This window comes from Rhipicephalus sanguineus, chromosome 1 (genome assembly GCF_013339695.2).
Source record: "Rhipicephalus sanguineus isolate Rsan-2018 chromosome 1, BIME_Rsan_1.4, whole genome shotgun sequence".
NCBI lineage: Eukaryota > Metazoa > Arthropoda > Arachnida > Ixodida > Ixodidae > Rhipicephalus > Rhipicephalus sanguineus.
In genome coordinates, this window is record NC_051176.1 from 298,258,883 (window position 1) to 298,273,151 (window position 14,269).

The following is a 14,269-nucleotide window of genomic DNA, read 5'->3' on the forward strand; positions in this document are numbered from 1 at the left end:
CCGGCCCTACAGCCCACCCTTGACCAAACTACGCCATGTGATGACGTCATCATGTCACGTTACGTCACATGATCTCACAGTGACGTCACAGTAACGTCACAAATTTTGGCAGATGTTTCTGAAAATTGAAATTGACTTAAGACCACTATACCGGTGCCATCTTCTTGGATTCTCTGCCCAGGCTATATGAAATCTCATCAGAAGAAGAAACATCATAATTTATTCCTATTTAACTTTATATTTTTCCTCAACCTTTCAGAGAAGAATGGTTCGGTACCAGATGCTATGACAAACGCCATCGTCCCACCTACAGTCATGTCGACTCGACCCACAACGGAGGCTAGCGTGCCCATGACGACGTCCAAGAACAGGATTCCCGTAAGTCTCGTCTTCCTATTCACAAGCGTTTGTTGACTCAGTACGTTCTTCCATATTTTAGTAGAGTTTTATTCATTGAAGAATGTACTTGGTCATTTACTTTATAATATAATGATGGCTGCTAAGCCCCCTAGACGCTTTCCAGTGTAGTGCCGTCGAGAACCACTCCTCAGTCACAGACTGCGATTAGTCAGTGACACGACTTGGACTTTTGATAAACATCTACGTTTAGTTCTGTGTCTGATATTGTCGCCAAAGAGAGAATAAAAGGTATAATTTACGCTACTGTAAAAATAATAGAGCATGACCAGGAAGTACGTGTTGATATTTCCATTCCTGGATAGTCAGAATCGTAGCGTAACTTGGTTAGCTACTACGCTATCACACCTGTGTAAGATTGAGCGGTGCATATTACCAGCAGTCTTATGCCAAGTTTGCTGGTCAGTTACTAACAGGGGAGCCTACTCCTGAAAATGAAATATATAAGGATGGGATGGAGCGCATACTGCAGGCGTTCCCAAATCATGACAGGCGACCTGCCACTGTCCCTAAAGCGAAAAGCATAGTGCCATCATTGCATACTTCTAGTTCTAACATAATGGGGCGGAAATTTGGAGGATAACAAAATAGAGAGATTAAGGACCACGCAGCGCGCAGTGGAACGGAAAATGGTTGGCGTAACATAAAAAACGGGGGCAGCTGAGATTAGGCGAGTGACCTGGGCGGGCCACGTAATGCGCGGGACAGACAATCGCCGGTCAGTGAGAGCAACGGAATGGATACATACGGTAGGGTAACCAAGCCGAGGGCGGCAGTGAGTTTGCTGGAGCGACAAAATTAGCAAGTTCGCAGGGATCAAATGGGATAGGGTAACTTGGAGACCATTGGAGAGGCCTTCGTCGAATAGTGGACATTGAAATCTAGGCTCTGGATGATGGTTACGATGATGGTGGTGGTGGTTCTGGGTAAGAAGCAGGGTATAGTAATGTGCTTGGTCAGGGAGACCATGGTGAAAGACTTCTTACATGCAATATAGCTCAGCTGTCTGGGTTGACCGAAAACGCGTGGGCATGGCAGAACATTATCCCACAACCCTAAGACAGGCATGATATCTTTCGAAGGAAATTCGGCTTGCTAAAATTTAAGAGTGCCCGAACGGCAACCATCACCCTCAACACTGATCGCCAGTAGATAAGCAAGAGCTGTTTACTAGGGGTGTGCGAATATCAAATTTTTCGAATACGAATCGAATACGAATATCCACCTTCGAATATCGAATCGAATATCGAATATCAAAGGTAAAATGCCTCCACAGTAACAATATTTTATTTACACGTAGCTATATGAAAAAAAAAAAAAAACGTTAACAGCCTGAATGGCAACACAACATACACTGCTATCTCGAGAACACAATGTCCAGGCTAGCACAAAGCACATCACAACACAAGCAAATATCACGGCACAATGAAAGTAATGAATAGATGTTATCATGAAGAAATGTGAGTTGCTCCACATGATCAGGCAGCAGGCGCTCCCTTCTAACAGAGACACCCCACCCCCCCCTGCCACTGAAAAGGCACGCTCGCTTGGAAAAGAAGTGGCTGGTATAGGGAGGTACATGGGGCAAAGTTTTGCCAGACTGGGGTATCTGAAGGTGCCTACAGTCCGCCACCAGTCAAATGGGTCACTGTATTTCTTCAGAAGTGGTCCCGCATAGTGAACGAGTGGTAGTGCGACACGTTACGGCCACATAATATCGAAAATGTACGGTTACATGATCGCCAACAGCGCTGCACGTCGGAGATCCACCAGCAATAAATCATACTTATTGGGGCGTTCGTCGCAGGCAGATATCGTGCTTCCGTGTACTTACGATATTTATTGCTCCTCTCGGCAACGTTTTTAGCTATACGAACGCAACAGAAATGTGGAAGACGAGTTATTTTATGCATGATAATCGAATCGCATATTCGAATTTTTCGAATATGCGAAGTTATCGAATATTCGAAACTATTCGAATACACGATTTTCGAATCGAATACGAATATTTCGATTGTAATATTCGACGAATATTCGAAACTTTCGAATATTCGCACACCCCTACTGTTTACCAGTAAAGTTGTAGTCTTTCGGGTATATATATATATATATATATATATATATATATATATATATATATATATATATATATAACGACGCCGCGAGAACGACGTTGGGCTGCTGTCCCGTTGCTCTTCGTGTTTCACGTAAAAGCGCACCCGCCAAAAGCCCTGAAACATGATCTGTGACTAATGCACGGGTGCTGAGCTGAAAAATGCTTTGGAAAGCTCTCAAAATTATTTCGTCGAGCTATTCACGCGAGTTGAAAAGGGATCCCCGCATGGCGAGAGCTAATTGGTATCGGGTGTCGTGGATAATGTTCGGTGCCATCGATACGCGCCACGAAAGCAGTTGCCACGGTCGCTGTTGGCTAACTTTCGTCGCATTTCGAGGAATTTTCGCAAAAAGAAGTTTCCCTGGCGCGTGTACAGAGTCTGCCTGCACTGGGTTTTCTCATGGTGTTGAAAATGTAAAGATCGCATGAACCGTCACCGCTCTACCACTTTTCGGAACTCCTGAAATAGTAACTGCAGGATGAACGGTTCGTTATACGTTGAAAGCGACTCGCACATGCGCTTTAAGTCCAATAAAAGACAGGGGAAAAATTACCGACCTTTACAATACTCTCTAATGCGAAATTTGAGCCCAGCTGTATGCGTGTTTTCATTTCGCGGGTCTCTCGGTGGCGGTGGCGACGAGCTTCTCTTCCCTTTGCGCGAATTGCAGGGCTGCGTCATCCAGCAGTTCGAACTGGCGAAAATCTGCATGTCGCCTTTTTTTTACATGGATCGTCGAAGGTTTGAGAGTAGTCGCGTGGCTTCCAGAAAGTGCTGCACAATTCGCGTCGCGCACACAATCTCATTACAATTACTACACGGTGCCATCTCGGTGGCATGCCGCCGAGATGCATCGCGGCGATGAGCGCTTTCTGCGGCGCGAGGGCCCTCCTCACTCTTTCGCCGCCACGCTTTGCGTTCGCTTTCATCTTTCGCTCTATCATCTTTCGTTCTATCGGTGACGAAGGACGAGGCACGCCGATGCTCAACGCAGAAGCGGGCCCAGTGATGTTCTATGCAGGGAAAATTTTCTAGGGGTGTGCGAATAGTGAAATTTCATCTCGAATCGAATTCGAATCGAATAGTGCCGAATAGTGACCGAAAATATCGAATCGAATATCGAACAATATCGAAGCGTGCACCGCCAGTTACGGCAAGACAAAAAAAAAAATCAAGGAAGCTACGGCGTGGTGACAGCTTGCGCGCTTGTTCGGGAGCCTTTTTTTTTTCAGCTTTTATGGGCGTGCAACCATGTTGATAGAAGAGCCGCCATTCTAGTCAGCAGCGCCACTTTTAGCCTCCTAATGGGTAACAGAGGGTGGTACGGTAGATAGCTTTTTTTTTCCTATGGCCGTGCAGTACGGCTCATCTGACAATGGTCACGTTATTGTGCTCCATCGCCATGGGTGCTCTGGGCCCGAATATCTTCGGGCGCCCGTTCACAGCAGCGTTTTGATTGCGCGCCGAAACGATAAGAGTTTCCGATAGAACGGAGTTTCTGAACGAGTGGTCAGTGCGGCAGTGGCGACTGCGCAGCCTGAACAAATTTTCGCCCGTGAAACCAATAATCAAGGGTTTCGCGGGCCAAAGTCGGGATGTTTTACGGCCCTTGCGGCGTATGCGACCGAACTATGCAAAAAGTCCGGAAGCGAAGTTGGAGAAGGGCTTGCCACTTTTCTTGTCTTTCTTTTTTTTTTTTTACGTGCTGAAGTAACATAATCTTCTCTAAAGTAAACATGCGCTCATTTTCGAACCAGGAAGTCGGTGAAAGTTTTAACGAAAGGCCTATCGTAACAACGTTAGCGTTAGTTTTAGCCACCCCACCTTCGCCAATTTGCACCATTGGCCTTTGTCGCGTTTTAGATATTCGTCCTGTCGAATTATTCGAAAGTTCGAATACCAGCTATTCGAAAGTCGAATCGAATTATTCGATTAGGGTAGTATTCGATTCGATTTCGAAACTCGAATATTCGTACACCCCTAAAATTTTTCCTTTTTCGGAGAATTTTCGACTTTAACCTCAGCGGAAAAAAAAAAACACGAAAATCTTCGCGATATGCAGGGAATTTCACACGTGTGGAGCGAATATTACAAATCATGCCAGTGAGCCTATCGGATGTGATTGACTTCTAACACAACACTGTCGGGACATCACCTTCGAGATCTTAGTCTAAAATTCGACTACGGCGTGTTTCAGGCTCGCAGAATTGCTTCCGCCGCATGTATCCAGCAGAACAGGGGCCTCTTTAGCGCGTTCTTCTAAGAACGTGCATAAGTATGCATATTCCTCTATATGATTTCTTGCAGGGAAATTAGTTGGGCTTCTCGGAAAAGATTAATGGGCAAAACTGCCTAAAATAGGGAATTTTCGTCTTCGAGAGTGGTAATTCTACTATCTGGCACGGAAAATCACTGAACAGGCACCTAATAGCCATGCGTCAAAATGTTCAGCAATTTGTGTATTGTTTTATTTTTTAACGAAACGCACGCTGAATGTCAGTTTCCCACAAAATGTTTATAGGCTGCTTTATTATACGATGTAGTACGTTGACTTAGAGTCAATGCCGTTGAGTGTAAATGAAATGTCTTTACATTGTAACGCCATGGCGGGCAACCTTTGTGTTAGCGATACATAGAGCGCGTATAACGACAAGGGACCGAAGGAACGATGACGACAAGCGCAGATCGTCTTTCTTGTCCCCTTGTCTTTGTACGCGCTGTATGTATCGTTTACAATGGAATACCAACTAGCCCGCACGCAAACCTTACTTTTTGTTGCATTCGTCTCCGTTCGTGCTAGTCAAAGCAACCCCGAATGTTTCGGCTTTGCTCACTTTTTAATCCGGCACTTCGAATATCAAGGAACAACGGGTGCACCTTCGTGCGTAGCAGCGACCACGGAGTCTCCTTTCTTATGTCTCTCGCGGAGACAACACTCCGAAATACGGCAATGCAGGAAAAAAAACAAAACAAAAACGCAGAGCAGTACATTCGGGTGATTTGCCACGTTGCAAATCGGGAGAGCGAGATAGTATCTGGAAAGGCTAGCCTAGCCTGCCTGGTTCACTTGGCTGTCAAGAGTGAACGCGTGCCAATGAAATCGTTTATCTCAACTCGGCGTGTACTGCGTGTCTGCCTTCTTTGCATTGCTTTCTTTGTGGATTTTTGTTTTTCGGGAGCCGTTTTAACGTCTGCACGGTCATGACGACGTCGTGCACGTGTTTCCACGCCGCAGGCCACCGGCTCCTCGCGGCCGCCCAAGCGCTGGAAGCAGCTGGCCTGTCGTTGGCCCAAGGCGCCGCCGCACGGATGGGTGTGGTGCGATCGCGGCGCGGCGCGCAAGGCCCGGGTCGTGGCCCGGGAGGGCACCCGCTGTCGCCAGGGGTGCCGATGGGCACCGCTGAACGTCGTGGCACACTTCTCCTGCGTCGCGGGTACATGGCAAGGAAGGAAAGTTCTGGATTGCACAGCACCGCCGGAAAGCCCGCCCACCGAGCGGCCCCAGACAACAGGTTGGGCCTAATTACCTTCGTTTAGTTTTTGGGGTAGGCTAAAGATAGACGAGGCTTCGTGCTTTTCTCTTCCGCGAACCGTTCCGCAATTTCTTTTTCTGGGGTGTAAAGTGGCAATGACACGCAACGGCCGTGCCTCGTGCGGTTCAGTGAGCGTCGTTTCATGACATTTTATTGCATAATCGAGAGAGATGTCCACACCGCTACTAAAACTATATATGAGAAAAGGGTTCGGGCCACTCATCACAATATATGCCATACAATAGGGTGAATTGGCGTAACGAAACTGTGTGCAAGCGAACTTGATTCACTACGTAGGCCCTCGGCTCTTCCTTGTTATATTACTGTACTTTTATTGCCGCAGGAAACTTGGGAATCCACGGGAGTTACATGCGAATCTTTCATCATGCATCAAGTAACTAAAAACTCGTAACGAAGATATAGTTAGCTATACTGGGGAAGTTAAATATTCGCTTGTTGCGTATTTTTTTCCTTCTGCTGCACTAAGTTTAGATTAGGCTACACAGCATAACTTTCGAAGGCGGGGGGGGGGGGGGGGGAGGGGGGGGTTAATAAATGATCTAGGTTTCTAGGAACGTAGTAACGTGAACAGCGCGGAAACACACAAGGACGAAAAACCGACGAGGACTAGCGCTGACTTCCAACTGAAATTTATTAACACAAACATGGAAAAACGAGAACAAAATGGCACACGTGATCACCGCTCATTCGAATTGCGCATGACGGCAGACATGGAGAGAGAACCGAGAGACACAAAGAATCAATAACTAAAAAAACACAAAAACCGCGAAAAGGCATCAGGAAAAGCAACCGGAGTATGTCTAGGTTATCTGACCGGATGAACTTAGGTAATCTATTTCTTTGTCAGTGAGGGCGATTGAAGGTTTGCTGATGCAATTGCCTTTAGCGATAGCTGCAGCTTCAATGATGATGCGCGTGCTATCCTGACGATGCCTAGCTAAAATCTGTGTGTTATCAAATGCCTAGCCCGGTCACACACCTTGCTTCTAGGAACGACCTTCTAAATAACGAAATATTGAAGCAAAATTCGCACATTACTTGGAAAAAGTGTCCCAAGAGTATTCAACAGGCTTCAGCCTTATGATGTGAGTCATTATTGAAACACATCTTGCACTAAGTGATCACTGCTGATCAGAGGCCTAGCCAGAAACTTTATGTATAATCGTGCGTATTTATTTATTTATTTATTTATTTATTTATTTAAAGTAACCTCACAGGTTCCTATTGCAACATAATGTGAGGGGGGTTGTCAATCAAAATTCAATCAGCATGGAGCGTGTGTTAGTGAATCCACATACAGGTAAGTTGTGCATGTGAATGCAAACTTGAAATCTATTTAAACATGCAAAACATAAACTTCGGAGTTCGGGGGGGTGGGGGGGGGGCAATCCCCCTCCCCCTTCCAATCTGGTTACGCCAGTGCTGCTGATCAATAGATAATCGTTTCAGCTAGCGATAGTAGACGATTCGGCAAATGAAGGTACGGCAATATTAATGAAACTACCGCGCTACATTTAAAAAAAAAAGAAAGCTATCTGTGCGAGCACGTGCATTGGCACTCCCACATGATGGTATAGCGAGCGATGCTCCTGCATTTGAGATTCAGGTACTCACATCGCGCGAATTTTGTACGTAGGCTGACAGAGTGAAATTCTGCACACTAAAAGGAGAAGTTCACACGTCGGATACTAAATCTTCGAATATGCAAGATAAAACGCTCGGTAAAAGATAATGAAAAAGAGATACCTGTAATCTACGCATGCACCATAAATTATAGGTGCGCGTGCGTGTGTACACACGTCAAATCTAACTGGTCGCTAGAATATCTCTCGTTCTTCCCATGTCGCCTGTAACAGTCCTGATATGGCCACTCCGTGAAAAGTATAACCGAGGCGAGCGAAAAAAAGAAAAAAAAACCTGCTCATATCTTGAATCATGACGAAAAGGGGGGCGCGACTACCACGGCACACAAGAAAAGGTGGGCGCGATGACGCGCTACTAGCAACTGACTTCTTTATTCAGGAAAAAACATATTCAAAACGCAGTTAGACCAGACCAAACGAGTCGACATAAAAAGATTACGAAAACCAGCGCTCAGCACGATTATCTCTCGTATCGTTCTGGAAAAGCTATCTCACTCTCCTGCAGATTAATAGATGGATTACTAATGCAACTTGGCCCCTCCCTACCAATATGGAAGACCTCTATAATCTCCCTCTGTGTGGAGCCCTTGTGCCTCTGCATTACTGTTGTTTGCCCAAACAGAGGCTTGCAACTACCTTCTTTGCACTCATTGCAGTGCAACGCCAGATGCGCAAATGGCCTGCCTATCAAAGAACTGTTGCGCGCCCTAAGACGTACGTACATTAAGGCACCTTCCGGTTTGCCCAATGTACGCTCTCCCACACGACAACGGTATTCGGTACACAACGCCACTGGCGCAAGGAATGAATTGCTTCACGTGCTTGGTGCTACGTCCTCTCCTATCGCACCGTTCAGGTTTGCCTATTCGCTTGCTAACCGCGGCGAAAATGTGGCCAACCTTCTTTTCCGCGGAGAACACGGCGCTAACTCCGTACCTCGCAGTTTATCTTGGTTTTATCTGGGCTAACTGCATTTTAAATGTTTTTTTTTCCTGAATAAAGAAGTCAGTTGCTAGTAGGGCGTCGTCCTGTGTCCATCTTTTCTTGTGTGCCGTGTTAGTCGCGCCGCCCTTTTCATCATGAACCAACGCGCCCCACTTTTTATCATACATGTGGTGAAGTTATTCTCGCTTGGATCACGCCATGCAATCTTTCGTACTGCGTAACGCAGCTTACCGAAAAAGCCAGATGTGTAATGTGTCTGCACGTTCTAGCAAGACGTCTCTTACAGTGCGAACGGGCGCGTCTTACAGCGAGCTTATTCACGGATCTCTAGTTTCTTCATTCTCTCCACAGCAGACACGCGGGAATGTGCCGTACCAGACAGGCATGCGGCGCCAGTCTGCTTGCTCCAGCCTGTCTTGCGCTATCCACTGCTGGTGTTTGCATCTGCGTGCTGGGCGATAGTGAGGTCGTGGAGTTATCGTATTTTTTCACGTATAACCCACTCCTCATCTTAACACAGCGCACACACACGAACACAGAAGAACACAGAAGAACACAGAAGAAGTATTAGTCAGGCCTCAATTAATCTCCTGGAAAAGGAGATTAGCTTTTTAGATGCCACGTAAGAAGTGTGATATCTTGTTCTGCCGAACTCGTGCCTAATGTCATAAAAGTGTAAACTGATACGCATATGTTTCATCATGTGACCCTTCAATGTGTATATTTATATGTGTGTGGTGAATAAAAATTTCAGTTGATAGTCAGCGCTCGTGTCGTCGTTTCCTTATTCTTCTGTGTTCGTGTGTGTGCGCTGTGTTAAGATGAAGATATACCAACTTGCCCAATTATCCACCTTACTTAACCCACTCCTGCATAGAAGCCGCAACCCCAACTAAAACCCGTGAAAAAAATAAATAAAAGATCCCGCATATCACCCGCACATTCACAAACGTTCGAACGAATTTTGCACCTTGGTACAAATCACCCGACTAACTGTGCTCGAAGATTGCAAAATGTTTATTTTCAGTCATCAGTGTTTCTCACCTACTCCCACTTTCAACCGTCGCTGTCACTGCCACTTTCCTTGCATTGCGGTAAAGAATTGCAGTGAAGCCGCCTTGCACATCGAAATTCGCGTATAACTTCGACATTAGCTCCAAATTTTCTGTATTTTCGTGCTGGTTATGCACGATAAAATACGGTATATATGTGTGCGTGGGTCAATTTGAGTTCCCAGAGTTCTTGCAAATGCAGCGTCGTTGTCCACAGTAAAGTCGAACCTGTGCCGCACGACCGCCAGTCTCTGTTCTCACTGAGCGCAAGCACTGCGAAGCGCCGAAGTGTTAGAGAAGCAGTGGTACCATTGTGCCCCAAGAGATACAGTGAATACGGAAATGGTGAGAAGCGGTGTATAAACAGTCAACAATACGCATTCTGCGCAACACCATACTGTAAAGTTTGCAATGCTTTTGGTAGCTACAGCTGTGCTCTTAGCCACATGGCATGTTAGGATGACGGCGAAGGAAGAGGAAGCTAAACATGGACAGTGCGGACATTGCTACCAAAACGAATAGAAAGGAATTATTTGGGTAACGCAATAATCTATGCTAACCCGAACTAACCGCACTTGCTTTGATTACAAGTAAGCAAGAAACCCGCGAAAAGGGTTTGTGCCACAGTGCACCTTTTCTCACGTATGGCTGAAAAGGCAAGCATAAAAATTGAGTTTGGTCAAACAGAAACAAGGCGCCGGTTCATCCTGCTCACCACGTAGCGTCACGTGCATACGTACGCAGGGCGCGTCTAAACACCGGTGAGACGTGGGCATTAGAACAATAAGATGCGTACGCATCGCTTAATGAGGCGTCTTTCCAGAGGAGCCAGCCCCCCAGGGATGCGCGCCTCCGGCTATGAGCACGGGCGGCCGCTGGATCTGCCCGGACGGTGGAGCGCTAGTGGCGCCGGGCGCCGAGTGCGCGTTCGTCTGCGACCAGGATTACCAGCCGGTCGCCGAGAACCCGGCGCAGCTCGCCAGGCGCTGCCTCGGGGACCGCTGGAACCACACGGCGGTGCCTGTCTGTAAGAGTAAGACCGTTAGCCGCCCATTACGTGCTGCTGTTCTGTACACACCTCTTCAAACATGTCGATCGTCTGGCCCGCTCACACGTGGTCCTTTCTCCAGCGAGCACAGAAGCGCGATGTATGTAAACGCCAATGTATACACCGGTCTTATTCGTAATGCGACGCGCGTGGTGCGCCGGGGAAGTAAGTTGCCTGTCGTGCCATGCCAGTCTCTTTAGCGTTTTAGTTCGGCTGTGCCCAAACGGCATCTGCGGTTGAACGACTCTGCCGAAGAGCAAGAAAACGAGATCCAAGTGTGTACTGTCGTATATCGACAGCAGGCATGCATAAAACCGACAAAGTAAACTGCGCGTACGTGACACGGCTTTATTCGCGCATGATTTGCAGGCTGCTGTTTTGTTTTCTTCCCATTTGGCGTAGGCAACATGGACGCTGTTTGCCCATTCGATTCACGAGTAATATTCGGGTGACCCACTTCTGCGTTTGTATACCGTTTGGATGAGAACTCGGGCCTGGAGCCTCGGGGCCTGATGACTTCGCTAAGTAGCTGTAGGCCGCATTCCTCTGTGCAAGAAATGGTATTGCGACCAGCCCTTCTCAAAACCGTATAGAGTGCATGCACAAATATAAACGACGACTGTTTTCGGAATACCAATAGGACAGTGTATCAACAAAATAACTGTATTTTACGAGTAAAATTTGGAAATGTCGCTCACGGTAGAGGCTCTGTCGTCATCGGGCAAAAGGAAGCCTGAACCAGCTCGGTAAACACTTCTCTTGTCATACTGAACAGCTTCCGAACATAGAATGTGTTTGGACAGCACGACAAGCTACTAATGATTAGTGCTGATAATTAATCGTCAAGCTGAGGTAAAACTGAATGAACGCCAGTTTGCTGCTATGTCAAGCGCTACTGCAAGCTCTACATTTACCGTGAGTTCGTTGACGAGCCAGTGGATCTCGCTACGTCAGAAGCCGTCACATCTTCACCTTAGCCACTGCCGTGCTTCACCTCAAGCCACGCAATGAACGCGCCTGTTGCTTCAAGCGTACTGAGCATGAGCACTACCAATTAATAATTTATGCAGGTTGTTTCACTAACCCCGCTGCGCTAACATTGGACATGGTTGAAGCCCTACCCAAGCGCCACCGACTTCAGCTTTGGTCGGCGATTTGTTCACGGAATGGAGCACAGTTATTAAGTTGTCCTTGCAGGAAGGGAACACCTCCAGAAGGATAAACAAAAACAAAGAAGAACTGAAAAAAAATCGCCGTCTGCTTATAGATTATGAACAATGGGCTTGTGTACAAATGAACTCCGAGAATTAGGGCCACTTTTTTGTGTTATAGCAGGCCATTTAACATTTGCGATAGCAGCTCGTACGAAACACAGTAGGTACGAGAATTCGTCTGTACACCGTATTGGAGGCGCTCTGTAGATATATATTTCACAAATATAGTAGAAAAACGTTAACATGCATCTAATAGCTGATTGTGTCGCAGCGTTGAAAGCAATTCATGTTTAATACCAACCTAAAACCACGGAGAGCCCTTGCAGTAGACGCTGCGAAAGAGCGGGGGGTAATCTGCATGACGACTTCTGTAGCCCTTAGTGATGGCACTCGCACTGCTTGGCGATGCGTATGTACGAAAAACACGCGCACATTTACAAATTTATCCTCTCCGGTAATGGGCATCAACGCAACGTGCCATTCCGATGTTCTTTGTTGGGCACACTTTTCGAGCTATAATGAATATACGCGGCCGCCGAATGGGCTGTCGGGCGCATATTTGGTATTTCAATCTGTTCCCGTTCAATACTTTGTACTGCACCATTTTTTTTCCTTCTCTTTACTCGTTCATCTTTAGTCATGGACTGCGAACTGCGTGCTTTTGTGAACTCTCTGCACTTGCGCAGTTGCGAGAGCTCCGCGCGCTTGCGTGTATGGTTCTAGTTTATTTTTTCATCATTTTACCCTGCGGTCATGCGAGAACACGATTTAATGGGATGACTCGAACAATGTTGTTGTAATGTTTTGAACGCTCTGCAATGTTTCTTGCTGGGCGAGGCATAGTTTTAAATAAACAGGAAACCAGCGTAAGAGACACAAGCAAAGAAGTGACGAGGATGATTCCTGGCCATGAAGAAGCTTCCCCAGGAAATGACCGCGCGTGTGCAACACCATCTAAGAAATCACTATCAGGCTCTCTTGTTGTCGAAATAATTGCATTCTTTTTTAATGGCATGCTGAGGCATATCTCGTGAACCAATTTTTACAACATACGTTTCTAAGCGTTTTCTTTTCTGCACTGTTTAAAATTTCCATCCGTTTCCGTCGCGATCAAGTATTCATCTTCACGCAGTCTGTCATGAATACAACGAACACCCCGTGAGACCTACATAAAACTTTCCGCATGTCAGTAGCATTTTGTAGATACGTGCGCAAAATTTGACGCATCTCGAATCATGCGCCGTTTTAGTGTTTTATTTTACTTTTATTTTCGTTGTTGTAACACATGCGGGTACGACTTATGCGGCACAGAAAGAAACAAAAAACTAGTTTTAAATTGTTTCCCGGTAGCCATCCTCCATAGAACATGGGAAACGCGTGCCGATATGTTACGATTTGAATGGACTTCTATGTGTCTTCCATTAGCCGTGGTAGCTCGGCGGCGTTGAACACGAAGTCACGTGTTGGAATTGCGGCAGCCGCATTGTGGGCGAAATGCGCAAACACTCGTGCGCGCATTTAGGTGCATTTGAAACATCCTATATGGTCAAAAATTTTCCGCAGACCTGCCTCATAGTCACATTGTTGTTTCAGCGTAAAACATCAGAATCTTGAAGCACGATTGTGTACACAAGAAGAAGCCCATGAGATCAGGCGTTTGGGTATTTAGGTGTTATGGCGAAGCATTTCGGTGTTATAGCGGTGTCATAGAGCTTAACCGACGCAAGACAACTGGCTGGCCGGGGATCCGCATGGCTTATGCACCATGCTTCCAGGAGGATGCCATGCGTGCTTTACAGTGGTCAGGTCGCACATTGTGGAAGTTCTTTCCAAATTCGCCGTATTTCCCGAATGCCTTCTCTGCATGGGGCTACTGCTGGTGGTATGTCACGATTTAGCGAGGGACCAAAAACGTCCATACCCTGCTTTTTTTATCCCCATGTCTAGAGAATACGCCTAACATTTGTCGTCACTTTCCCTGCACTTAAACGGAGGACCATCAAGGGGGGAATCATTGGAAGCGACGAGTGAAAACGCGCGTAGGTTAATTTTAACTCGAGGTCTTTGCATTCAAGCAGCCACAAAGGACGGACGAGAGATGCAGGCAGAAGTGAAAGGGCTCCAATAACCTTGCGTATTGGCCACTGCAGCGCCTCCTGATGGTTGGCGACATCGTGATATTGAGTATAGGTGCACTTTAAAGAACCCCAGGTGGTCGAAATTTCCGGAGCCCTCCAGTACGGCGTCTCTCATAATCATGTCATAGTTTTGGGACGTTA

At 46.6% G+C, this 14,269-nt stretch overlaps 1 protein-coding gene across 2 annotated transcripts in view; it reads left to right on the forward strand.

Annotated features, from left to right (window-relative positions):
• LOC119379341 (sushi, von Willebrand factor type A, EGF and pentraxin domain-containing protein 1) overlaps positions 1–14,269 on the forward strand; it is a 166,821-nt gene that overhangs the window by 81,723 nt on the left and 70,829 nt on the right. Inside the window, exons 8-10 of one of the 2 annotated variants that reach the window (XM_037648621.2) lie at positions 260–378; positions 5,770–6,046; positions 10,552–10,761. In XM_037648621.2, coding sequence (XP_037504549.1) covers positions 260–378; positions 5,770–6,046; positions 10,552–10,761 — 606 coding nt within the window. The remainder of the gene's footprint in view (positions 1–259; positions 379–5,769; positions 6,047–10,551; positions 10,762–14,269) is intronic. The other variant, XM_049411937.1, reaches the window with a different exon arrangement.